Source organism: Thalassophryne amazonica, chromosome 21 (genome assembly GCF_902500255.1).
Source record: "Thalassophryne amazonica chromosome 21, fThaAma1.1, whole genome shotgun sequence".
Taxonomy (NCBI): Eukaryota; Metazoa; Chordata; class Actinopteri; order Batrachoidiformes; family Batrachoididae; genus Thalassophryne; species Thalassophryne amazonica.
The window spans coordinates 10,284,866-10,312,080 of record NC_047123.1 but is presented as its reverse complement, the minus strand read 5'-3'; the positions used below and the strand labels follow the sequence as shown (position 1 = coordinate 10,312,080).

Below are 27,215 nucleotides of genomic sequence, written 5' to 3'. Positions count from 1 at the left end.
ACGGGTATCGGTTGCGGACCGTGATCTCGTTCAACCCCCTGTAATCAATGCATGGACGAAGTCCGCCATCTTTTTTACCCACAAAAAAGAAACCTGCGCCCATCGGTGAGGTGGAATTCCGGATCAACCCGGCGGCTAATGAGTCCCGGATGTAGGTCTCCATTGATTCGCGTTCCGGCCGTGAGAGGTTGTACAGCCTACTGGACGGGAACTCACTGCCTGGAACCAAATCAATGGCACAATCGTACGGGCGGTGGGGAGGAAGCGTGAGAGCCAGATCCTTGCTGAACACGTCAGCGAGGTCATGGTACTCCGCTGGCACCGCCTTCAGATTGGGCGGGACTCGGACCTCCTCCTTAGCTTGGGAGCCGGGAGGAACCGAGGAACCGAGACACTCCCGATGGCAGGTTTCGCTCCACTGCACCACTACCCCGGACGGCCAATCAATCCGGGGATTGTGCTTAAGCATCCATGGAAACCCTAAAACCACACGGGAGGTGGCCTGAGTCACGAAGAACTCGATCACCTCCGGTGGTTACCTGACACCACCAGAGTTACTGGAGGTGTCTTATGCGTGATTGGTGGGAGTAGGGAGCCATCTAGTGCTCGAACCTGCACAGGCGAGGTAAGAGCCACCAGAGGGAGCCCTATCTCCCTGGCCCATCTGCTGTGAAGCAGATTCCCCTCAGAGCCCGTGTCCACCAGTGCTGGGGCCTTCAGGGTCGAATCCTCATACAGGATTGTGACTGGGAGTCGTGTAGCAATGTGGGTGTGTCCCACGTGAATGTTTTGGCCCACCCCTGGCCCAGTCTCTAAGGGCGGGCGTTGGAGTTTAACCGCTCGGGGCAGTCGTTTGCCATATGCTCACTCGAGCCACAAACATAACAAGCTCCGTGGGCCCGCCTCCTTTGTGCTCCAGGTGCCCTAAATGTTGCCCTGCTCGTGTCCATAGCTTCGTCAGCAGGGGGAGCCGTAAGCGCACGGAGCGCAGGAACAGAGGAGCGTGGGGAGGGCGGAGCTCGATCGGACCCGGAAGGGAGAGGGACGACGCGTGCCTGGCCATGCCCTTCGCCTCGTTCCCGACGGCGTTCTTCTAACCGGTTGTCGAGTCGTATGACTAGATCAATGAGCCCATCTAAATCTTGCGGTTCGTCCTTAGCCACCAGGTGCTCTTTTAGGACCAGAGACAGTCCGTTTACAAAGGCAGCGCGGAGGGCAGTGCTATTCCAGCCGGATCTCGCCGCCGCGATGCGGAAGGCGACTGCATAGGCAGCTGCGCTCCGACGTCCCTGTCGCATGGACAGTAGTGCGGTTGAAGCGGACTCTCCTCTGTTGGGATGATCGAACACCGTTCTGAGCTCCCGTACAAACCCATCGTATGTATGAAGGAGCCGAGAGTTCTGCTCCCAGAGCGCTGTAGCCCAAGCGCGTGCCTCCCCGCGAAGCAGGTTTATCACATAAGCTACTTTGCTAGCATCAGTCGCGTACATCACGGGACGCTGAGCGAAGACGAGCGAACACTGCATAAGAAAGTCCGCGCACGTCTCCACACAGCCTCCGTACGGTTCTGGAGGGCTTATGTATGCTTCTGGGGACGGAGGGAGGGACCGTTGAACGACCAGTGGAACGTTACTTTTGCGCGCAGGGTCCTCGGGAGGGAGAGCCGCAGCGGCGCCCGAAGGGCGTGCCTCCACTTGTGCGGCGAGAGCCTCCACCCTGCGGTTTAGGAGAACGTGTTGCTCGGTCATTAAATCGATCCGAGAGGTGAAAGCGGTGAGGATCCACTGCAACTCACCGATTACCCCTCCCGAAGCCTCCGCCACGTCTTGGTCTTCCAGGGGCCGTTCAACAGCCGGTTGACGCCCCTCGGGATCCATGACGCTGGCCGAGATATCCTGTTGTGAAAGTGTAGGTACACGGACCCACAACAGGGGGCGCAATGAACGGACAATGGAGAAAAGTAAGAACAAGTTTTACTGTTGTGAAAATAGCACAACTGATACAACAATTAGCAATTTGTAAGCCGAAATCTGCTGGTGTCTTGTGGGCAGGCCCGAAGGTAGGAGACGTCCGTCCTAGTTGAACCGGAACCACCCAGATCTCCTCTGCCACCGAAACCCAGAAGTACTGGAACCGCCAAGTCCCGAATTCCCAGGTGGCCACTGCCTCTGCTCGTCGGATCCGGTACTGCTGGCGGGAAAGAACACAAACACACAGGTTGGGATGCGACCGCACCCAGTAGATGAGAGGGGCAAAGCCGCCTCCACCTCTTGTCACACTGAAGCAGGAAAGGTGAGTACTTATCCGAACACTTGGCCTTCCGCTGTCCTGAAAAGTTTATAATGTATTGTCACAAAGATACAGTATCTGTTGCAGAGGTGATTACCTTAAACTCAAGGTGATATCTCGGCACTGAGGTGGAGACGCTGTCCTGCTGATATACCTCCGTACTGAGTGAAGTCAGCTGTGTCCAGTAATGGTGACAGCTGTCATCCTGGCTGCTCTCATCAGGCGGCGGCGCCCTCTGGTGCCTGGAGCCCGCACTCCAGGCAGGGTGCCCTCTGGTGGTGATGGGCCAGCAGTACCTCCTCTTCAGCGGCCCACACACAACACCCACCCCCCGTATATGTGCCAGGTTCTTCTTAAAGTTTCTTCTGTCTGTCTGATTGGTTTATTTTTTTTTTTTACCCTAAATTTGCCTTCCTTCTCTTGCCTCAAAACAACTTAGAGATTTCCTCTGAACTGTTCCCAAATGCAAATTCAGCACTTGGAAGACACTCCAGATCTTTTCACGTACACAGCAAGTTTGATGGCAACCAGCCCGGAGGAGCTGTGGAACAAACAGACAAACATTTCACAAATTATAGTACATAAAGAAGGGGGGGGGGGGTATGATGGATTAGGAGCCGGCGTGGTTGTCAGTGAGAGAGACGTCCATCTCAGCAGAGCAATTTTTTTCTAAATGAGAGAAATTGTTGTGTGGGCCGCCAGAAGAGGAGGTACTGCTGGCCCACCACCAGAGGGCGCCCTGTCTGGAGTGCGGGCTCAAGGCACCAGAGGGCGCAGCCACCTCACAGGAGCAGCCAGGGTGACAGCTGTCACGCATCACCTGCAACAGCTGTTACCAATCATCTGATCGGCAGGAGTATATCAGCAGGACGACGTCTCCACCTGTTTGCCGAGATATCGTTCTACCTGGAAGGTAACGTACCTCAGCTGTCTGCGTGACAATAACCTTTGTGACTTTTTGTGCATTATCTTTTGGACTGTTTTTCCAACGAGAGGTGGAGGTAGCTTTCCTGCCGTGCTGATTCCTGGGTGCAAACGCATCCTCATTCACTTGCTTTTTGTTCCTCGCCAGCAGTACCAGATCCGACACGCGGAGGCAGTGGCCACCTGGGAGTTCGGGACTTGGCGGCTCCAGTATTCCCGGGGTCTGGTGGCGGAGGAAATCGTGTGGTTCCGGTTCTGCTTTGGACAGGCGTCTCCTATCTTCGAGCCTGCCCACACGACACCTTGTGAATTGACTGTTGTCTATTGTTGCAATCTGTTGTATTTGTTGTGCACATTCACAACAGTAAAGTGTTGTTATTTGACCTATTCCATTGTCCGTTCATTTGCGCCCCCTGTTGTGGGTCCGTGTACCTACACTTTCCCAACAGAAATAAACCCTTATTTTCTGAATGTTTAAAATGATTATGTTACAGAACTAGAATACTACAGTCACAAATACACACAACCCCTCAGAGAGGATTTTGTCTCTCTGCCTCTCTCAACTTACGTCCAGTTCCATTTAGCGTGAAATGAATTTGTTCCTTGTGTCACATTCTAAGCCTGCACTATGTCTGCATGTTTTACATTCTTCACCACCAAAACTTTATTCACCACTTCATTAAGTGTTGTCTGGATCTGAATAAATAAATAAAGTAATTTGAATGTATTTGCACTTAAAGGGTTCATGTTGCGTGAAATCCAAATTTTATGTGCTGTTGACTTATTGCTTTGGTTTGATGTTAAATATCTTTTAAGTTTCACAGTTCCAAATTGGGACATGCAGAAATTATGCTAAAATATAAGTAAAATTTATTTGAGTAACACATTGTTTTACACTTCAGTGACATATGTCACAGAAGTGTTGATTTTATGAGGGTGAGATGGTCTGACACAGTCACATAATCTCCATGACAAACACACCCCCTTTCCAAAAGGACTGGACATGGCAAGTAGCAGTCTGTTTTATCCATTTTCTACAACGGCTTACTCCAATTATATCAGGGCGTGGCACAAACTGGGTGGACACAAATACTAACTCCTACAACAGGTGCAGTTAAAATAAGGTTTAATCGTAGCAACAGGCAGGGATTCGGTGCACAGGAGGTCCAGCAGTGAGGCAAAAGTACAGACAGGTGTAAGGCTGAGGCTTGGTCAGACAAACAGGCTGAGGTCAAAATATACAGTGTGGTGGCAATCAGATGCAGAAACAAAAACGAAACAAAGTCATATACCGGCAGGCTGATCAGAAGGCAAAACCAGACAGGACGTGAGGGCTGGAAAGTGAAATATATTCAACAATCTGGCAGGGGACTGTGAGACTGTGAGGGTTCAAATAGTGGCTGACTAATTAGGGTGTGGAATGAGGAACAGGTGTGCAGAATGCTCTGGTAGGGGCGTGGCTGGGGAAGACAAAAGTGAGTGCAAGAGAGTGCAGTGAGAAGAAAAGCAAAGCAGACTGGAGCAAGATAAGGATTGACCGAAAAAAACCAACGGTGAAAAAAGTAATGTGCACAATAAACAATTAACGTGAACAAAACAAAAGGGCAAACATAAGAACTAAGGTGGCAAGTCACAAAATGGAAAACCAGAAACCTAATGATTATAATTAAAACTAGAGTGGACCTGATACAGAAAAGTGAATACAATGAAAGTGGCAAAACAGACTATTGGTTAAAAGAGAATAAATACTGAGCAGAAAACAAAACCGGTGACTACATATTAAAGCACTGAATAACTGACACACAATAAACGATAACAGAAAATAAAACTCAAGACTAACAGAACACAACCGGATAATAAGACACTGAAGGTAGATAAAGCAAAACCAGAGACTACACAATAATGCAATAAATAAAATACACTAACTGATAAACAGTGAATGCAATAAGTAACACACGGAACATAATCAGATGAGAAACTCTTGAAGGCAAATAATAACCAAAACCTGTGACTAAAGCATAATACAAAAATGTGATAAACAGTTCTAAGCTAAGACTGGAGTGACAAATTGACCAAGAGTGAACAAATACAAGGATGATGAACAGAAACAAAACCAATGATAACGTGAGCATGACAAGACATGGATAAAACACAGAAGGCTCAGAATACAAACGTGGTTACGAGTCCATACCTATGACATACATAAAGGGCTGGATCATGACAAATTAAGGGTCACGGGGGGGATGGGCTGGATTCACCCTGGGCAGGATGCCAGATTGTCGCAGGGCCACATATAATTTTTGTCTACAATCTTTTACCATAATTATCTTTGTGATACTGTGTATAGTCCGACCCCTCTGTTTGTCCACAATTCACAAATGCTTGTAAACAACAAAAGTAATTCAATTTCCTCTAAGGTCACTTGGTGTTGAAATGGAAAACACAGGTAGAATAAATAAAATGAATAATGACGCTGTAATTATTCTGTGATTCACAGGGCATGCACAGGTATAATGGAGCCAGTCATTGAGTGAGTGGGTCTGTGAAATTTCAATCAGTAACTCTAAAAACTACTGCATGATCATCTTTGAAATTTCAGATTCTGATAAATATAAGTGAGGATGAGTCAACCTCTGCTTTTCATCTCGGTCCTGGGTACCCAGTGCGGTCACTGCTACTTGTCTAAAAGAGAAATGATGCAAGAAAACACATAACATAAGTGTAATGGCAACACAATGTTTGGCTAGTGTGGTTCGGGTGTTAGAGCGGGATGTCCACAAGTGGACAAGTTGGTGGTTTGATCCCCGACTACTTGTCACAATCAACAGAGTCACCAAAAAAATTATTCCTGGTAAAACGTGGAGGATTAATGTCAAAATGTGGCAATAAAAAGCACATTTACCCCAAACAGAGGCACCAAAACACTAATTATACTGTATATTATGTTGTCAGTGCAACAAAAAAAGGCTTCATGTTACTGTGATGTTATACAGAGTCCATAAGCATTTGGACAGTTTCACGTTTTGTAATTTAGCCTCTGTAAAGCACTACAACAGCTGAAATGACGCAGTTGAGAGGTGTTTGCAGTATCGACTTTCATCATTCCATCATTATTTTTACAACTGTAAATTGTGCTTGTTAAGAGAAATTGCTGTCCTTCTGTACGGCAAAAACCTTACACTGCCTAAACTCAAAAATCACAAAACTTTCAAAATCGACATTTCTATTCATTATTTCTGAGAGGTCAATGATCTGTGTGCCAGAAAACATGGATTTCTGACATTTAGAAATGTTTTTTTTTTTAACAGAATTTTGGGTTTCAAGTAGGAAGTGTACATAAGTTCTGAAATGCTCACATCATCCACTAGACGGTGACAAAATGCTGCTCGAATGTCCTGCGAGGTCTCGGCTGTTAATTCATTTGAAAAGTTAACTTTTGGTGAAAATAAGATGGGCTGCCTGCCCCTGACCTTATGGGCAACTTACATGTTATACACAATCCCTTTACTTTCAGAGGCCATGAGAAATCGGACAAACAGTCACTTCATCACTAAAAACCAGTCACCCAGCCCCCCCGGCAGCCAATACGTGCTCAAGCCATAACAGCATTAAGCAGATGATGTAAAACACTTTGGATCCTGGGCCGTTCTTTTCCTCATCTATACTCTTCTCTTCCTATCATTTTTGTACGAGGTCACCTTGGTTTCATATGTCCACAGAATATTATTTCAGAATTGAGCAATTTTTAAAAAATGATTTCTGGAAAAGTCTAATCTTGTCTTCCTGTTCTTGAGTGTTACCACTTGATTGCACCTTCTCCAAAAACTCTCTGTATTTACATTCTCTTGATTGTTGACTTGGACAAAGAAAAGTCTACCTCCTCCAGTGTTCTTGATTTTTTTTTTTTCTCTCATCAATCCTGCCTTCGTACACTTTAGCTGTCTTCTGTGGTCTTCTAACAGTGCAGCAGATAACTGAAACAATCCTTCAAATGGTGATGCAAGCACCAGATTCAGCACAAATACTCCTTAGACATCATTCTTTTGAAAAACTGACTGGCCACTTAAATTTTCAATGGGGGCGCTTAGTAAGGTCAGTTTAAGAATTACACAGGGGTCAACATTTATATATGCTCCAATCATATTGAAAACTATACCTTATTATTTGTCTGAACATAAAGATTCCAAAAAGGTGTAGTTTGGACTATCTATGATTGAATGTTATGGAGTTATGGGGGAAAAACAGCAAGAATGGTGACAAAGGTCAATTTCAGTTTGTACAGGGGTCAAAAGTTAAAGTTGCTCCAATTTTTCTACAATGTGGTGCAAATTATTGATTGAACAAATCTGATTAATACATGGAATAGTTTTGACTGTGTTGAATATTTAGTCTCCAAAGTAACAGTCAAACAAGGTTGGAATCCATTGGATTCTATGACATGTGACATATGTGACCTCGTAACGTGATAAATGAGCACATGGTGAAAAAGACACATGGTGTAAACTATTCCTGTTTAAAACCCTATTAACTCAACCAATAATTTGCATCACTTTTTACCAAAATCTAACTTTAACTTTTGTCCCCTGTACAAACTGAAACCTTTGTCACCAGTTTTCAATATGATTGGAGCATTTTTAAATGTTGACCCCTGTGTAATTCTTCAGTTGACCCCTACCTGGCCACCTGTTGAAAATTCAAGTGGCCAGTCCATTTTTTTTTATTTTTTTTTTTTTCAAAAAAGTAATGTCTGGGGAGTATTTGTGCCGAATTTGATACTTGCAAGGATTCCTCTATAAATATTCTGTTATCTGCTGCACTACAAGTCTTCTGGTGTTTTTTTAAGTTGGTCAGTGGATTTCATCTTTTTAGTAAATGAATCAAATTGTTGATTTGTTCACTCTTGAAGTTTCTTCTGTCTGTCTGACTGGTTTATTTTTTTATTTTGCCAAAATTTGCCTTCCTTCTCTTGCCTTGACACAACTTTGAGATTTCCAGTGAACTGTTCCCAAATGCAAATTCAACACTTGGAACTCACTCCAGACCTTTTGCACCACATTTGCCACAAGACTACTGTCAGTCAGTTTTCCCAATCAGACATGTTTCAAAATATTGTATGTAGGTCATCGTCAACGTGGTGGAGGCCAAGGTCAACTTGAGAATCATTGAACTTTCCGACCAAACATTCTGTGTTTTATGGTGCTAATCCACAGTGTGCCGGTTCTTCCCGTCTCATTCTGAATAGCAAATTGGGGCACGTTTTGAAACATCATAGTAACTTCTTGATCCATCTTTGTCAATCTTGAACAAACTTGGTATACACAGTAGTTACAGCCATCATCACCACCTCTTTTGAAATCGGGGTGAAATTTTTAAATTAATTTTTTTTGTTTAAAAATTTCATCCCGATTTGCCAAATCGTCGCTAGTGCGTGGTAACGTTTGGGTGTTTGTAGTCTTAGCAGCGTCACTCACCTTCAAATGTCTTTACACAGGGTTTTACTAGTAGAGTACAGCTTGAAACTTGTGTGATCGTGCTCCATCGAGGTAACAATTTAAAGTGGATGTAGTGTTTATTGCGGTTCTGGCTGAGGGCGCAGATACTTACTTTCGTTTTTGTGCGGGTTGCCACATCTGCACTTTATAACCTACCAGTTTTTGCACTTTTTTTGGATCGTGAGTGATCATAATAGAACAGCGCCCTGTGGAATAGGGGTGTTAGGGGTGGAATGATACATTGTGTATTGTGATAATTGTATTGTAGGGCCCGTATAGAATCATATCATTTTTTTTTAAATGAGAATGTGATTTATAAATCATACAAATAGGAAACACATCAATAATAACAATTTATACTGCAAAATAATTTGGTGCCAGTGCGGGGATCAAATTCATGCAAGTGTCAAGGTGGCTTTACTTTAAAGTTAAACATTCACCGCAGATGGCTTTCTATATATTTAGTGTGAATAAATATATAGTATATGCACCGAATCACATGATATGCATCATATCGTGAGGTGTGTCGTTCATCCCTAATGTTACCCGTTCATGCACATTTTTAAATTAACCAGTTTCAGCTCATGGATTCCCTCAAACTGAGCCGAAGCAACTCAAGGTTTTCAGTGCAGTCTTATCATAGCTAAGAATAAATTAAATCCTGACGACGATTTCCTGTCCAAAGAATTTGTCCAGAGTTTTTTCTGGCGCTCTCACTCCCGCTGGCGCGGTGTAAAGGTGCAGCTTCTTTTTGTTGCCTGTCATATCTGTTTCCGCCCGCTGCGAAGGAGGCTGCCTGACTTTAGGGAGGCTGTGTGACATGAGGATGGGAAAAACACATGGCCTTGAGCCTTTTGTTTATAGGCATGTGATCGTGGCGAGCGGCCAGGGCTCCGTCCGTCACATCGAAAACGAGCTTCGTTTGGCTGCAAAGTGCACTTTTGGGGAATGTTTCGAGCGCTGCTTACATGCACGGTTTAAACTGTACACATTGTAGCCAAGTGTGTCCAGTGGTGAAGGAGCTTGTTGAGGTCTGTGGAAAAACATTCTAGCGTTCAGTATTGCTATTATGCTTTTGGCACGGCCTCTACGTGTACTTCAGTGCCCTTTAGTTTTGACCGGCTTCCAGATAGGAGTCCAAAGAAAGGCCTTGGCTCAGATTTTCATGTAATTTCCACTTTGCGAGAGAGTATCAGCGTTGACAGCGCTGATACGTCGTGACGGCAGCGTGAACATTGCAGCGGAGCCGGGAGGTTTTCTCTCACAGCAAGCAGCTGCCGGACAGCCTGACAGTGAAGGAGGCGCTGGCAAGGTCAGAAGCTTCAAAGGAACACACAAACTCTTCCACATCTGGTTTTCCTCCCAACTCATAATTAAAGAAGTAAAATTCCGCCGTGATCTTTTTCTTTTCTCTGCGGTTGGTTTCAGAGTCAGACAAGGTCACTGGAAACTTTGTGATAAAATCCTGATTGAACAAGACAGGTGCTCTCTGCCACAATAAATGATTTGTGCAGTGTGTAACGAGCACGGAACAAGTCGCTTATGACATGAAAAACAAATAAATCAGACTCAAAAAGTTGAGAACTAATGAGAAAGGACACTCCGAGAAACAGAGTCATACAGTTGAATTCTTTGTGATGTGATCATTTCTGGTTCTGCCCGGCCATGCTGATCAGTTCTGCCCAAACTTCAGCCAATTTTTGATAGATTAACACACACGGGTGGCACGGTGGGTTAGTGGTTAGCACTGGCGCCTCACAGCAAGAAGGTTGTTGGATCGATTCTCACCCTTTCTGTATGGAGTTTGCATGTTCTTCCTGTGTCTGCGTGGGTTTCCTCCCACAATCAAAAACATGCTTATTTTTGGATGTGCTTCTTTCTCTGTCCTTGACCAAGGCAACGTCTCCACATCTGGAGTTGGTCCCTGGGCGCTGGACTGTGGTTGCACACTGCCCCTAGTGGTTGGATTGTGTGTAGTTGTAATGAGGATGGGTTAAATGCAGAGGACAAATTGCATTGTATAGTTAAATATAGTTAATAAAAGCTCTATTCTATTCTATTCTATTCTATTCTGTTCTTTTCAACCTGTCAGGTCAGTTGTGGGAGAACACGCCAAGTGTTATAGTGCATGGCCCCAAGGTTAATTTTGACCTACTTTTTACCACTGAAGGGGTCTAAACAACACAAAAATGGCAGCTATAGCCAGGCAGGGGTCAGTGAGGGATTACACACTGGTCAACCTTGAAAAACACTGCAGTCATATGTAAAAAATATACCACATTATTTGTCTGATCATAAAGATTCCAAAAAGGTATAGTTTGGACAAAGTGTCACTGAATATAGAGGAGTTATGGGGTAAAACAAAAAGTCAAAAGTTAAAGTTGCGCCACTGATGTAAGCTATTGGTTGAACTAATAGGATTAGCAAGAGCATTCAGAGATTTCAACATTTCAGAGTCTTCCATGTCCTAATATGTATCCGTGGTGCAACTTTGGTGAGAATCTGTGAAGTAGTTTTGACTTGATCTTTCAAAGCCTATAAAAAGTGAAATCTTGACTCAGAATCTGGATCCGGATCTGGATCACCTCCAAAATGTAATGGGGTCTTCCATAGCCTAATATGTATCTGTGGTGAAAATTTCATCAAAATCTGCACAGTAGTTTTGATGCAATCCTGCTAACAGTGATCCTTCAAAGAATATATAAAATGAAACTTGATCCAGAATCCAGATCCGGATCTGGATCTGGGTCACCTCCAAAATGTAATGGGGTCTTCCATAGCCTAATATGTATCTGTGGTGAAAATTTCATCAAAATCTGCACAGTAGTTTTGATGTAATCCTGGTAACAGTGATCCTTCAAAGCATATATAAAATGAAACTTGATCCAGAATCCAGATCCGGATCTGGATCACCTCCAAAATGTAATGGGGTTTTCCATAGCTTAATATGTATCTGTGGTGAAAATTTCATCAAAATCTGTGCAGTAGTTTTGATGTAATCCTGCTAACAGTGATCCTTCAAAGCGTATATAAAGTGAAATTGATCCAGAATCCAGATCCGGATCTGGATCTGGATCACCTCCAAAATGTAATGGGGTCTTCCATAGCCTAATATGTATCTGTGGTGAAAATTTCATCAAAATCTGCACAGTAGTTTTGATGTAATCCTGGTAACAGTGATCCTTCAAAGCGTATATAAAGTGAAACTTGATCCAGAATCCAGATCCGGATCTGGATCTGGATCACCTCCAAAATGTAATGGGGTCTTCCATAGCCTAATATGTATCTGTGGTGAAAATTTCATCAAAATCTGTGCAGTAGTTTTGATGTAATCCTGCTAACAGTGATCCTTCAAAGCGTATATAAAGTGAAATTGATCCAGAATCCAGATCCGGATCTGGATCTGGATCACCTCCAAAATGTAATGGGGTCTTCCATAGCCTAATATGTACCTGTAGTGAAAATTTCATCAAAATCTGCACAGTAGTTTTGATGTAATCCTGGTAACAGTGATCCTTCAAAGCGTATATAAAGTGAAACTTGATCCAGAATCCAGATCCGGATCTGGATCTGGATCACCTCCAAAATGTAATGGGGTCTTCCATAGCCTAATATGTATCTGTGGTGAAAATTTCATCAAAATCTGTGCAGTAGTTTTGATGTAATCCTGCTAACAGTGATCCTTCAAAGCGTATATAAAGTGAAATTGATCCAGAATCCAGATCCGGATCTGGATCTGGATCACCTCCAAAATGTAATGGGGTCTTCCATAGCCTAATATGTACCTGTAGTGAAAATTTCATCAAAATCTGCACAGTAGTTTTGATGTAATCCTGCTAACAGTGATCCTTCAAAGCGTATATAAAGTGAAACTTGATCCAGAATCCAGATCCGGATCTGGATCTGGATCACCTCCAAAATGTAATGGGGTCTTCCATAGCTTAATATGTATCTGTGGTGAAAATTTCATCAAAATCTGTGCAGTAGTTTTGATGTAATCCTGCTAACAGTGATCCTTCAAAGCGTATATAAAGTGAAATTGATCCAGAATCCAGATCCGGATCTGGATCTGGATCACCTCCAAAATGTAATGGGGTCTTCCATAGCCTAATATGTACCTGTAGTGAAAATTTCATCAAAATCTGCACAGTAGTTTTGATGCAATCCTGCTAACAGTGATCCTTCAAAGCGTATATAAAGTGAAACTTGATCCGGAATCCAGATCCGGATCTGGATCACCTCCAAAATTTAATAAGTTACTTAGAAGTTATTGTTTTTAAAATATACAAATGTATGAAGTTAGATTTGTAAATTAATTAATTAATTCAAATTGTATTGTAATTGTAGCGTCTGCCCTTTTGTTCCCTCTTGTCTTCCTTGTCCTTCCCGGTTCTTTTTTGTCCACTTCTTGTCTCTTGCCCAGTCTTGTGTCTTGTTGCTGTATGGTAGTCTGATTCCATACAGACTGAAAAAAAATTATGATTTCTCCAAACGTCAAATTGAGCACTAATGATTATTTCCTTAAAGCAGAGCCAGAGTCAGAAATTCAGGATGGGACATAGTCTTTACTTGTGTGTTAAAAACCTTTGATCTCTGACAAAAGGAGAAACTGATTTAAAGGAATGCTGATGTGCTGAGACGGCTCCGTTTGGACAAACTCCTCCTGTCCCATTGTAATGTAAAAATCATAAAATTTGGACACATTTTGTCATCTTTGGCACGTTCCAAATAATTATTTGTAGTCGCTGCATCTTTCCAACTTTATTGCCGTCATACCTTAACACTTAAGAGTTTTATCTGGGTGCCAAACCAAACTTCTCTCAGCTATTCGGTAAGATTAATGAGGATTTTTAAAGGAGAAGTGACGTCTCCGAAACACAACGAAAAGAGATGGTGGATGGAGTTTGACTGAAGGCAGACAACTGTCACCCAAGAATAATGGAGTAAAATAACACGAGCCCAGAACCTGCTGTGTGCTCAGCCATCCACCAGCTGTTTCTGGACACCTTATAAATCCTCTTATTTTATTTTTCTTCCTCATTCACACAAATGTCTCTGTTTTACAGATGTCCAACAAGTTGCATTAAGAAACTTACAGGTGTTGTAGAAAAACCAGCAGTTATCCAGATTGATTCAGAATGTGTGAGACGTGTGTGATCATCAATCTGTCACTTATTAAAATAATGATCTGGACTTTGCCATATTCCTGCACTCTGGCAAAAGCCTATGCATCAACGTAGATTTCAGGGAGTGAATGAACAGAAATGAGTCATCCCGTCCAAATTATTAACACAATTACTCAAAAACATTATGTGCTATCAACTCAGAATTCTCCAAGTTGAAAGGGTGTATAGTTAGGTTTAACTGATTAAAAATTTGGTTAGGTTTGATGCACCAGATTAATAATTTTGACTGCCCTTTGAACAGTTAAATATAGACTAACGTGTTGCCCGTGGGGATCCACGGGCTCTAGATTGGGTAGTGTTTGTTAAAGAGGTGGCGGACATTTTTGTGGTAAGGCTGATACTGAATTAAACAAAGTTTCCAAAATGAGCTGGAATAGCGTGTGAGTCCAGAATGTTTTTAGAACAATTTTTAGTGGAAGAACTCAACCCTTTTATTTCCTGTTAATTATGTAATTTTTAATGTTAATTTACTGTCTTAATGTATGGATAAATTGTATAAAATATACACCCTATTATTTATATATATATATATATATATATATATATATATATATATATATATATATGTGTGTGTGTGTGTATGTATATGTAAAATTTTATTTCTACTTTTATTTTGTCATTTTATTTTTAAATGGACCACAATGGAAATAAATGTTTTCACTTTCTTGTGTCATCCATGTATTTTTAACGTATTTACAATTATATTATGTACTTAAAATCACTAACCACATTCACGCTTTTAATATAAAGGTGACCGCAGTTTCTCTGTGATCAAAGTTGCACGCACGCACGCACGCACGGCTGCTGTAAACAAATGCTTTGAATTTGACAAATAAAGGCAGTGGCAGAAGACAAGAAAAACACTACACATTTCACTCACGGTACCAACGTGAAACTTAAGTCACTCATGATAACAGCAACATGAGACTTAACTAAACTGACTAAACCAATTGAGCTACAAAATCAAAATCAATCAATAACACTAACAACACTGTTAAACTATCATGAACCACAATACCAACATTTAAAACCTCAAAATGCCAAACTCCCATGGTGCACTGCAGCACAGTGTCCATTGTTTATTGGTTAGCTAAAATGGCTAATTTCTTCAAAATAACGTGAAACTCAAGCCACAGCAAAGTGTAAAAGGTAGCTAAAGGCAGATTTTGCACATTGTGACCCCTTTAAAGGTGGAGACTGTGTTATACATCCACACTTTGACAGTAGAATGACTTTTCTGGAGGTGGCGGGTTTTGCATTTGCAATGGGTGTGAATGAGCTCAGTTGTGTGGTAGGCGGAGCATGCAGACCCGTTAATGTAGTCCTTTATTTTTCCATGAAGGAACAACAGAAAATGCGTTTTTAGGCTTTTTCCAGCATTTCTTTAGCATTTTTTAGTGGAAATAAAGGAGTGAAAGTTGATTTATTGTTCCCTTCAGCTCTCCTGACTTTCTGTGTCTTGCAGGTGAATAGCTGCCATGTATCTCTTTCTGGGTTCACATGCTGCAAATTAACGATGTGACACTGACAACCGGACTGGAACGTTCTCTCTGCTCTGGAAACAATATTGGCTGTCTCACGTTTGTCTGGCTTTCTGCAGAACATCATCTACCACTGGTCATGTGATCCATCCCAGTACGGCCATTTCACATTGATGCACGTTTGATCAGACACCTTGATGTGTCTGATCATGTACGCTGTGGGCAAAAGTAACATTAACTCACTCTGACTCACGCAGCCTGGTAATAAAATCCACAAGTGTGGACTTGAATCTGCTCTTCTTCATCCATCCATGTCAGATTTTTTCCACGTAAGATCCTCACAGATAATGGCATTACCATAGTCCGACTGACAGCAGGGAATAATGTGACTTGGAGCCAGACTTCCGTGTTCCTGGCTAACCATGTCGTAAATCAGCCGCTTTGGAGAGCATTTGTAGTTGCGATGGCCACCTCCTCTCCAGAGAAGGATCAGCCCCTCCTACAGCTTCAAGAAGTGGATTCTAGTCGAGTTGGCAGTTGCGTTCTGTCCCCCATCCTGTCGTCTTCACCTGTGCTGTCGGTTGAAGCCAGCCAGCCCATCTGCATCCCTTCCCCGTACACAGACCTCGGCCATGACTTCGCCTCGATACCTTTCTACAGCCCCGCTATTTTCAGCTACGCCGGTCCAGCCATTTCTGAATGCTCCCCTGTCCATCAGTCGCTAAGCCCTTCTTTATTTTGGCCCAGTCCCAGCCACATGGGGGCGCCTATACCCCTGCATCGCTCCCAGACCCGCTCCCACCATCCGCAGCCAATCCAGAGTCAGTGGATGGAGCTGCCACAGCGGGAGACAGTCTTGACAGCCAGGTAGGATGGTGCATCATTCCACGCCTCTGTTGAGCCATCAACTTTAATCAAAGATCAGTGTTTTAATTAATTAAAATGTTATACAAAAATGGACATCATAATGAATTTCATAAGTAGAGTCTGACCGATATGGATTTTTTGGGGGACCGATATCGAAACTGATATTAGAGAGTAACAAAATTTACAATACCTGTATATAAATCTGATTGAGGCTTGATGTTTTACAGTTTTAACATGAACTTTATTATAAATAAATGAATATAACCAACAATGAATCAATGCACATCACGCTGCTTTCACTCGGCTTGGCAACTGGTGTGTCTCATCACTCTGCATTTGCATAAAGTAGATGTCTATTTTTGCCCTGCATAGATGGACAAGCCACCCCTTGTTTCTTGTCTCTGTAAAACACCCACCCTGATTGAAAATTAATGGCAGCTTGTCGCTTTGCCTCTGTGTCATGTCGCTAATGTGACCAATGAGTAATGGTATCCCAGCCATGCTTGATAGTATTGTAAGTAATGCTGCTAGAGTGCCCTGTGTTGGACAGATTACAAAATGGCAATATTTCTAACAGCGTAGTATTTTACTGCATTGTTGATTCTGTAAAATGAGAGTTTTCATACCTGCAAAAATAACACAATGATACTAAGTAAATAACGATGTTGATACATTCGTGAAAGGCTTTTTTTGGGCCGATAATACCAATATATCGGTTGGACTTTAGTCATAAATCTACTGTACAAAGGGCTACTTACGTTGTCCCAGCCAAAGTGACTTACCTGACACCACCTTCAAACCGAAACAATCCAAGTAATCCTGTTGTTTTATTACCTTAAAATGTTACTGGACTTCAGGCTGATATAGATATTGAGGTCTGACAGGTTGCAAAACTGTGAAGTTGGTTGAAGTGTCACACAGTACTGTTAAAAGTTAAAAAGCAAGCAAACCCTGAGTTAATTCACAGGTTAAAAAAAAAAAAAAACCCATATCCTCATGTTCTGCTCCATTTGCAAATCATCTGCATTAATTTATTTGCACAGCGTCAGTAAATATATGAAGTACAATGTCACTGGAGTGTTTAATACACACGGGTTTCAAAATCTAACCCCTCGTCCATGTCATGACATCTTGGTAAGGGATCGAGCAGACAGTTGTCTGTTGGGGTGAAATACGGTGAGGAGTTTGTGCGCGCCATTGCCACTATGGTAGCCATGAAGGCCCAACAGGAACCCTGAACACAAGATGGCTAACAGAGCTCCGGTGAAACAAAAAAATCCTCAACGTTGGAGGTGATGGCTTGTAACCTAACAACTGTGAAGGCAGATGAAGGCTGCAGCAGGTCCTCAGACCCAAGTCGTCTGGGGTTTCCCAGCTATCGGTCCAGGCTACACATCTGTCAAAGATGGTGTGAATGACAGCTGTTCACTTTGCCTCAGTCTCTTGTAGTGAATGTGGTGAAGGCGTGTCCCAGGCATGCCTGACAGCATTGTCAACAATGCCACCCTGACAGCCAAAGTGTTTTTCTACATTGTTCATTTTGTAAATTTAAACTTGGTTGCAAAAATAACACCGATACTGATGTTTGTGGAAGGCTCATATCGGCCGATATCAGCCTACCGATATATTGTTTGGGCGGGAGGGAAAGAGGTGTTTTTTTTCTTCAGCTGCCCTTTCTTTCTCCACTTCCAACAAAATTCAACTAATGAACTGAAATCATGTAAACCTGTTTTTGCAATCATCAGATTACTGAAGTGCATGTAAACACTCAGATTATCAGATTATTACAGTTACCTAACAGTTATCTGATTATTATGGTCACGTAAACGTGTTCATTGTTGTTTTATTACGTGGCTGTTAACTGCACTAGCTAGGTGGTAAAGCTAGTAGCTTTGTCCGGTCACTACAATGGCTCCATGTGATTTTTGCTGGTTAGAGGTTTGCCAGCAGATTGTTTTTCTTCTGGGTGTACTCTGGTCACCCTCAGACTGCCACTTAATTAATGAGCTTCCGTGAATTCCATTTCAGACGTTAGATATTTGTGCTTGATAAGCTCTCAGTCTACATCAGGTCTTGGCTAACAAACGTGACAGTTCCTGGAAAGGAGGGCAGCAGCTTAATCAACCATCAGCCTTATTCGGTGCACACTGAAGAAGCAATTTGGGGAACCCCCGCAGGGATCAGAAACACAGCTGATGGTTGATGAAACCACCCTGCTGGGGTCACAGATCTTTTCCTGTCCCTCTTCATGTTGTCCTGCTGAACAAAGGTGGCACTTCTCCACAGTAACCCTCTAATTACACGGCTAACGTGCTAATGATTCAATAAAATGCAGCAGCCAGCACATTTAATTGAACAGTTTACATGACAGACTGTTTTTTCCCCCCAAGTGCTTCTGAAAATGACTCACTTTATGTCTTAGCAAGAGTGTGAGGAGGCGGTCTCAGGAGAGCGAGGAGGCGCTGGTGTCGTTGGGTGCAAAGTCAGACCTCCACTACTGCGCTGTGTGCCATGACTACGCCTCAGGCTACCACTACGGGGTCTGGTCCTGCGAAGGATGCAAGGCCTTCTTCAAGAGGAGCATCCAAGGTGACTGTCAAAAACACTTTTTTTTTTCTTTAAATCAACTCAGCAAAGCAGGTTACATGATCACCAAAGTCGGGGATGCTTGTTTAGTGACACCACCAGAAGTACCTTATCCTGTGTGTCATTATACACTCAACAAAAATATAAACGCAACACTTTTGGTTTTGCTCCCATTTTGTATGAGATGAACTCAAAGATCTAAAACTTTTTCCACATACACAATATCACCATTTCCCTCAAATATTGTTCACAAACCAGTCTAAATCTGTGATAGTGAGCACTTCTCCTTTGCTGAGATAATCCATCCCACCTCACAGGTGTGCCATATCAAGATGCTGATTAGACACCATGATTAGTGCACAGGTGTGCCTTAGACTGCCCACAATAAAAGGCCACTCTGAAAGGTGCAGTTTTATCACACAGCACAATGCCACAGATGTCGCAAGATTTGAGGGAGCGTGCAATTGGCATGCTGACAGCAGGAATGTCAACCAGAGCTGTTGCTCGTGTATTGAATGTTCATTTCTCTACCATAAGCTGTCTCCAAAGGCGCTTCAGAGAATTTGGCAGTACATCCATCCAGCCTCACAACCGCAGACCACGTGTAACCACACCAGCCCAGGACCTCCACATCCAGCATGTTCACCTCCAAGATCGTCTGAGACCAGCCACTCGGACAGCTGCTGAAACAATCGGTTTGCATAACCAAAGAATTTCTGCACAAACTGTCAGAAACCGTCTCAGGGAAGCTCATCTGCATGCTCGTCGTCCTCATCGGGGTCTCGACCTGACTCCAGTTCGTCATCGTAACCGACTTGAGTGGGCAAATGCTCACATTCGCTGGTGTTCGGCACGTTGGAGAGGTGTTCTCTTCACAGATGAATCCTGGTTCACACTGTTCAGGGCAGATGGCAGACAGCGTGTGTGGCGTCGTGTGGGTGAGCGGTTTTCTGATGTCAGTTTTGTGGATCGAGTGGCCCATGGTGGCGGTGGGGTTATGGTATGGGCAGGCGTCTGTTATGGACGAAGAACACAGGTGCATTTTATTGATGGCATTTTGAATGCACAGAGATACCGTGACGAGATCCTGAGGCCCATTGTTGTGCCATACATCCAAGAACATCACCTCATGTTGCAGCAGGATAATGCACGGCCCCATGTTGCAAGGATCTGTACACAATTCTTGGAAGCTGAAAATGTCCCAGTTCTTGCATGGCCGGCATACTCACCGGACATGTCACCCATTGAGCATGTTTGGGATGCTCTGGACCGGCGTATACGACAGCGTGTACCAGTTCCTGCCAATATCCAGCAACTTCGCACAGCCATTGAAGAGGAGTGGACCAACATTCCACAGGCCACAATTGACAACCTGATCAACTCTATGTGAAGGAGATGTGTTGCACTGCATGAGGCAAATGGTGGTCACACCAGATACTGACTGGTATCCCCCCCCAATAAAACAAAACTGCACCTTTCAGAGTGGCCTTTTATTGTGGACAGTCTAAGGCACACCTGTGCACTAATCATGGTGTCTAATCAGCATCTTGATATGGCACACCTGTGAGGTGGGATGGATTATCTCAGCAAAGTAGAAGTGCTCACTATCACAGATTTAGACTGGTTTGTGAACAATATTTGAGGGAAATGGTGGTATTGTGTATGTGGAAAAAGTTTTAGATCTTTGAGTTCATCTCATACAAAATGGGAGCAAAACCAAAAGTGTTGCATTTATATTTTTGTTGAGTGTAAGAACGTCCGATCTATTCAACTTACTTCAATTTATTTATGCAGCACCAAGTCAGAGCAAATGGGAACACAAGGGAAGGAAAAGCTCCCTCAATCATTTTTGATAGGAAGAAACCTCAAGCAGAGCAGACAGACGGGTGACCATCTGCACTGGACATACTACCAAAAACAGAATAATACAGAATTGGCAGAATATGCAGTGAAAATGTGGCCCCTAAGCAACCATATATAGTCTGGTGACACCAGTCAGTGACCAACCTCATCCCAAATGTTGCGTCAAACCTCCATCAAAGTCTCCACATCCCACAAGCATGTTCTGGGGTTCAAACGTTCAGATGTTGACAGCACATACACCATGTCTGGATTCCAGTAGGTTTTGATCAGGTCAAAGGTCAAATATACTTTATTTAGCCCCATGCTAGTTCTCTAAAAGTGAGTTCAGATATTTTATTGTTACTGAAGGTGACTGTTTAAAAGGACTGTGAAATGTTGGCGCAGCACCACTGTGCTCTTTGAGCACTTTTGACTGGCTCGGTTTATTGACACCGGGATTACTCACAAACCTTTGGACTTCATGACTCGTGATGGGGTGAGGCAGTGGCCATAAAAGAACCTAATGGATTTTGGTGCAGCTCCAAATGGAGGTAACTCCAGGAAGTACTTTTGCTTTTGTCAACTTTGAAAGAAATGTAACGACCTCCTCCATCTTTTCATGTGCTCCGTATTTTCCAGAGTAGAAGTCACACCTGTCAAAAAATGCCCATTGGAGATGAAAAAAAAGCTATATGTCATACTAGAGTGTAGAATGTCGAGCTCACCTTTTAACACAGCTTTTGCCTTGGGCCAAGTTTAGTTTTAGTTTGGACAACAGAAAATGCGTATTTTTTCTGGAAGAACTCAGCTTGTGGTGTGTGCCAGAAGGACTTTTCAATTCCAAAAATTAGAAGCATGGACAAATAAATGTGCGATTAGACAATATATTGGATGTTATTTGATGCAAATCAACATGGATTGCTGACCCACAGGGTTGGAAATACAACAGTAAAAGCATGAGTCCATTTGATTTTATTAATCAGTGTCAGTTTGAATTTTTGTGCATTGTTGTAGTGTGTTTTTTTTTTTATCATTGGAGTTTCTTTCAATTAGAACAGAGATTCCTGGAAAAGCCCTGTATAAATAGATAATAGTAATAGTAATAATAATAACAGTAAAGAAGAAGAACAATAACAACAAAAATGTGATTAAAAATTGTATTTATTTATATGTAGATAACTCACACCAGAGTAAAATTTGCAGGACCTCTCAAACTAGTAAAAACAAAACCCATTAATACTGTAAAATGTAGATTTTTTTTTTCATTTGTTGATGTTGGTTTGGTTGATTTATTTGTATACATTAAAATTGTCAGGTGGCTGTGGGTATTTTATAGGTTTGGAGTACAGGCGGAGTTTAATAAGTGGGAGGGGCCTGGTGGAGAAATGCTTTTTGTACTTCGTGTCATTTATTTAACAGATCAGCTGTCTTTTTCAGTGTTACATTGTTTAAAAATGAAATGGTGTCAGATAAGTGAGCTTTATGATTAGAATCATCATGTTCTTGTGATCACTGTTACAGTTTCCGCATGCAAATTTTTGTATCTGATGCAAGAATTATCGTATTATGGAATTAAAGTTTTTTCTCAGCAATGTGAAATTTCACACAAAAATAAAAAATGTAAAGAATGCAAGGACTTTTCAGTTCTACAGGGAGTGGAACTGAAGCCTACTGACCCTATGGTTCATTGGTCCTAGGGTCCACTGGTCCTAGGGTGTGTACCCTAGAACTAGTGAACCCAAGGACTAGTTGACTCTAGGACTAGGACTAGTGTACCCTAAGACTAGTGAACCCTAGGACTAGTGAGATGTTCCTCAAGTAAATCCACATTTAGTATGACTACAGTTCAACCGCTTAGTCCATTTGAGGATTGCGGGGGCTGGAGCCTATCCCAGCAGTCAGCGTGAGGTGGGGTTCACCCTGGACAGGATGCCAGTCTGTTGCAGGGCCACATACAGACAAACAAAGACATTCACACCCGCACGCACACCCATGGACAGTTTAAAGTTTCTAATCCACCTAACCTGCCTGTCTTTGGAAGTGGGAGGAAGCCGGAGCACCCGCAGTGAACCCGTGCACACACGGGGAGAACACGCCAACTCCACATAGAAAGACCATAGGTGGGAATTGAACCCATGAACTCGCTGTGAGGCAACAGCGCTAACCACTAAGTCACCGTGCTGCCCTGGAGTTGAATATTTAATACAAAAATCACTTTTATCTGCTGTTTACACTTAAGTACAGTTGTTGTTTCATAAGATCCTCAAAGTCTCACAGGTGTGTAAATGCAGATGAAACTGCTGCTCTGTGTAAAACGTAGGCTTTAATGTAGCCTGTTCTTAAAGAAAGACCGTTAAAAATCATCCGGTTTTTAACGATCATTCTTTGTGCGATTCTTGTGTCTTGGTGGCTTCCCTCAGTATTCTCTGTCAGAAATCACAGCTCCACAGTTGTTGGGGACGGATGTCTCGAGGCAGATTTACGACATGATGCTGCATGCTTAATTATTCTTAAAAACGGGAGTGATACTGAAATGTTGGAGTATAACAGGCGTGGATATGAAAGAGCCCAGTGGCCGATCATGCAGTTCCTTTTGGTCTCCTCAGGCGGGGCAGTGTGTTGGGGGATTCTTACACCGTTCAGCTGGACATTTACTGCACTAGTTGCTCATTGCCATTATTTGATTTGGACCCTGAAATCCTGTGACAGACAGCAAAAATAAGGTCTCATCAATGTGACAATATTTACAGACCAAACTGTGAGTGCCCCGGCTCGCCTGGTTTCTGTCCGCTGTCGAGGAGGTGAAGGTTTTGTTGCTCTTTCTGTTTTTGAGCAGAAACACTCGTAAGGACGTGAACAGACATTTGATGGAGAGTTGGTGTTCGGATGAAAGAACAGATCATGAAATTTCACTGTAAATCTGAATAAAGGGTTGGTTCTTACCTTTGATAAATGATCCTGATTTCTTTCATCCTGAGCCTGCCTTTGATCTCTGATTTGATCCTGTAATCATGATGGACAGATACAAAACACCCTCGCTCAAATCCAATTCAAATTTGTGTTGAGGATCAGCAGACATCAACAACACAATCAAAGTTCAACAGAATCGAAGATGAGTGATCCGGATCAAATGTCAGCAAATGGAGTTAAAGATCAGGATTGATTTTTTTTAATCAGGGTGAAGTTTAACAATTAGAATCAAAGGTGAGAGATGCTAATCAAATGACAGCAATAAGGATCAAAGCTCAATGATGAGGCTCTAAGGTCAACATCAAAGGTAATCCATCAGGATCAAAGTTCGGAACAGTCACAATCAAGGGGGAGTGATCAGGATCAAATATCAGTAATCAGGATCAAAGGTCAGTGATGAGGTTACAAATTCAGCATTAAAGATTATCAGTCAGGGTCAAAGTTCAGAACAGTTAGAATCAAAGATGAGTGATCAGGGTCAAATGTCAGCACTCAGGATCAGGGCTCTCTGTTCAATATCAAATGTCAGGGCCAAAGATGAGTTATCAGGATCAAAGAGCTAGTTCAGCTTGTGGTCTTGGTTTGTGATGTAAAATTACTGAGTATTTGATGGCATTCTTCCTGCTGACTCACTGAATATCTGACATACCACCTGACATTAATTTCTCTTATAACTCTTGTATTTGAATAACTTTTTATCAAACTAACAAATATATTGTTTAATTAAAGCAGGAGAAAATGTACTTTGAAAGTTTTTAGTCAAAGTGTATGCAAATGTGTGTCAGCACAGGACGTGCACATTTTTTAAATGCTGAAACAAAGATTGTTTGTAAATTTGTTATTTTTATGGTACTTTTAACCTGTGCATAATCTTTTTCTCCATATCCTTTTCTCTGTCTTTGATACTTTATTGTTTTAGGGCACAACAACTACTTTTGCCCAGCAACTAATCAGTGCACCATCGACAAGAACCGGCGTAAGAGCTGCCAGGCCTGCCGCCTTCGCAGATGCTACGAAGTCGGAATGTCCAAGTGTGGTTTGTATCTTTTTTCCCCACTGTAACGCCTGTGATTGTACATATTTTGGAGCTGTATGACATGTAACTGGGCAGGATGACATGTCTATAGGAACATGCTCCAAATTGTTACATAGATTTTGGGTGTAATGGACAATTTTAGTGCTTTTAAAACTGGTTAATGGATGTTTAAAAAAGTAACAGAATGAGGTAGATATGATGTGAGCTTTGACATTTGATCTTCATTACAGATCAGACCTACCACAAATCAGAATCAATTCTACAACAGGATCAACGATCCAGATCAAAGTCAAGTCATTATCATTTGTCAATGATAAGGATCAAAGGTTGATAGAACTTTGTACAAAATATACACAGCAGTTCAGCAGTCTTCATCAAAGATCAGAAATACAATCAAAGATGAATGATCAATATCTGGATCAAAGATGAACAGTTAGTGTCATCGGTCACTGATCAGGATCAAAAATCAGAAATATTATGACACATTAATGATCAAGATCCAAGATGTGGAATCAAAGATGAGTAATTAATTTCATAGGTCAGTGATCAGGATCAAAGGTCATAAATATAATCAAAGAAATGATCTAGAGCCAAGGTCTGGATCAAAGATGAGTACTATGAGTATAGATGAGTACTCCCGGAGCACAGCGGTGTTTTGCTGTATCTGTTAGCTGTTTAATCTGCGCAGTTAGATTGATCTAGTTACCTAGATAACGATTTGTTTCACAGTGTAATCTTCACGTGCCTTAACTAAAGCACTCCCTCTGCTGAATCACCTCTAAATTATTTACACATTATTCACTTTGTGTGTTTTTAGGAATCCACTAGCTTAGCGCAGCTACTAGCTCTTATCCGATTTAGCATGGCGGCTTCTCCTGTCTCTCCCGCACTTTTCTGCTCTGGGTGTGAAATGTTTAGTTATTCCTCGGCCTCCTTTAGCAGTAATGGTACTTGTAATAAGTGTAGCTTAGTCGTAGCTTTGGAGGCCAGGCTGGGCGAATTGGAGACTCGGCTCCGCACCGTGGAAAATTCTACAGCTAGCCAGGCCCCTGTAGTCGGTGCGGACCAAGGTAGCTTAGCCGCCATTAGTTTCCCTCCAGCAGATCCCGAGCAGCCGGGAAAGCAGGCTGACTGGGTGACTGTGAGGAGGAAGCGTAGCCCTAAACAGAAGCCCCGTGTACACCGCCAACCCGTTCACATTTCTAACCGTTTTTCCCCACTCGACGACACACCCACCGAGGATCAAACTCTGGTTATTGGCGACTCTGTTTTGAGAAATGTGAAGTTAGCGACACCAGCAACCATAGTCAATTGTCTTCCGGGGACCAGAGCAGGCGACATTGAAGGAAATTTGAAACTGCTGGCTAAGGCTAAGCGTAAATTTGGTAAGATTGTAATTCACGTCGGCAGTAATGACACTCGGTTACGCCAATCGGAGGTCACTAAAATTAACATTGAATCAGTGTGTAACTTTGCAAAAACAATGTCGGACTCTGTAGTTTTCTCTGGGCCCCTCCCCAATCGGACCGGGAGTGACATGTTTAGCCGCATGTTCTCCCTGAATTGCTGGCTGTCTGAGTGGTGTCCAAAATGAGGTGGGCTTCATAGATAATTGGCAAAGCTTCTGGGGAAAACCTGGTCTTGTTAGGAGAGACGGCATCCATCCCACTTTGGATGGAGCAGCTCTCATTTCTAGAAATCTGGCCAATTTTCTTAAATCCTCCAAACCATGACTGTCCAGGGTTGGGACCAGGAAGCAGAGTTGTAGTCTTACACACCGCTCTGCAGCTTCTCTCCCCCTGCCATCCCCTCATTACCCCATCCCCGTAGAGACGGTGCCTGCTCCCAGACCACCAATAACCAGCAAAAATCTATTTAAGCATAAAAATTCAAAAAGAAAAAATAATATAGCACCTTCAACTGCACCACAGACTAAAACAGTTAAATGTGGTCTATTAAACATTAGGTCTCTCTCTTCTAAGTCCCTGTTAGTAAATGATATAATAATTGATCAACATATTGATTTATTCTGCCTTACAGAAACCTGGTTACAGCAGGATGAATATGTTAGTTTAAATGAGTCAACACCCCCGAGTCACACTAACTGCCAGAACGCTCGTAGCACGGGCCGAGGCAGAGGATTAGCAGCAATCTTCCATTCCAGCTTATTAATTAATCAAAAACCCAGACAGAGCTTTAATTCATTTGAAAGCTTGACTCTTAGTCTTGTCCATCCAAATTGGAAGTCCCAAAAACCAGTTTAATTTGTTATTATCTATCGTCCACCTGGTCATTACTGTGAGTTTCTCTGTGAATTTTCAGACCTTTTGTCTGACTTAGTGCTTAGCTCAGATAAGATAATTATAGTGGGCGATTTTAACATCCACACAGATGCTGAGAATGACAGCCTCAACACTGCATTTAATCTATTATTAGACTCAATTGGCTTTGCTCAAAATGTAAATGAGTCCACCCACCACTTTAATCATATCTTAGATCTTGTTCTGACTTATGGTATGGAAATTGAAGACTTAACAGTATT

At 42.6% G+C, this 27,215-nt stretch overlaps 1 protein-coding gene across 1 annotated transcript in view; it reads left to right on the top strand.

The window, feature by feature from the left end:
- The window catches only part of esr2a (estrogen receptor 2a), a 54,380-nt gene that overhangs the window by 7,974 nt on the left and 19,191 nt on the right, over positions 1-27,215 (top strand). The window contains exons 2-4 of the mRNA XM_034162380.1: positions 15,357-16,239; positions 18,662-18,828; positions 24,557-24,673. Coding sequence (XP_034018271.1) covers positions 15,836-16,239; positions 18,662-18,828; positions 24,557-24,673 — 688 coding nt within the window. The 5' untranslated portion in view covers positions 15,357-15,835. The remainder of the gene's footprint in view (positions 1-15,356; positions 16,240-18,661; positions 18,829-24,556; positions 24,674-27,215) is intronic.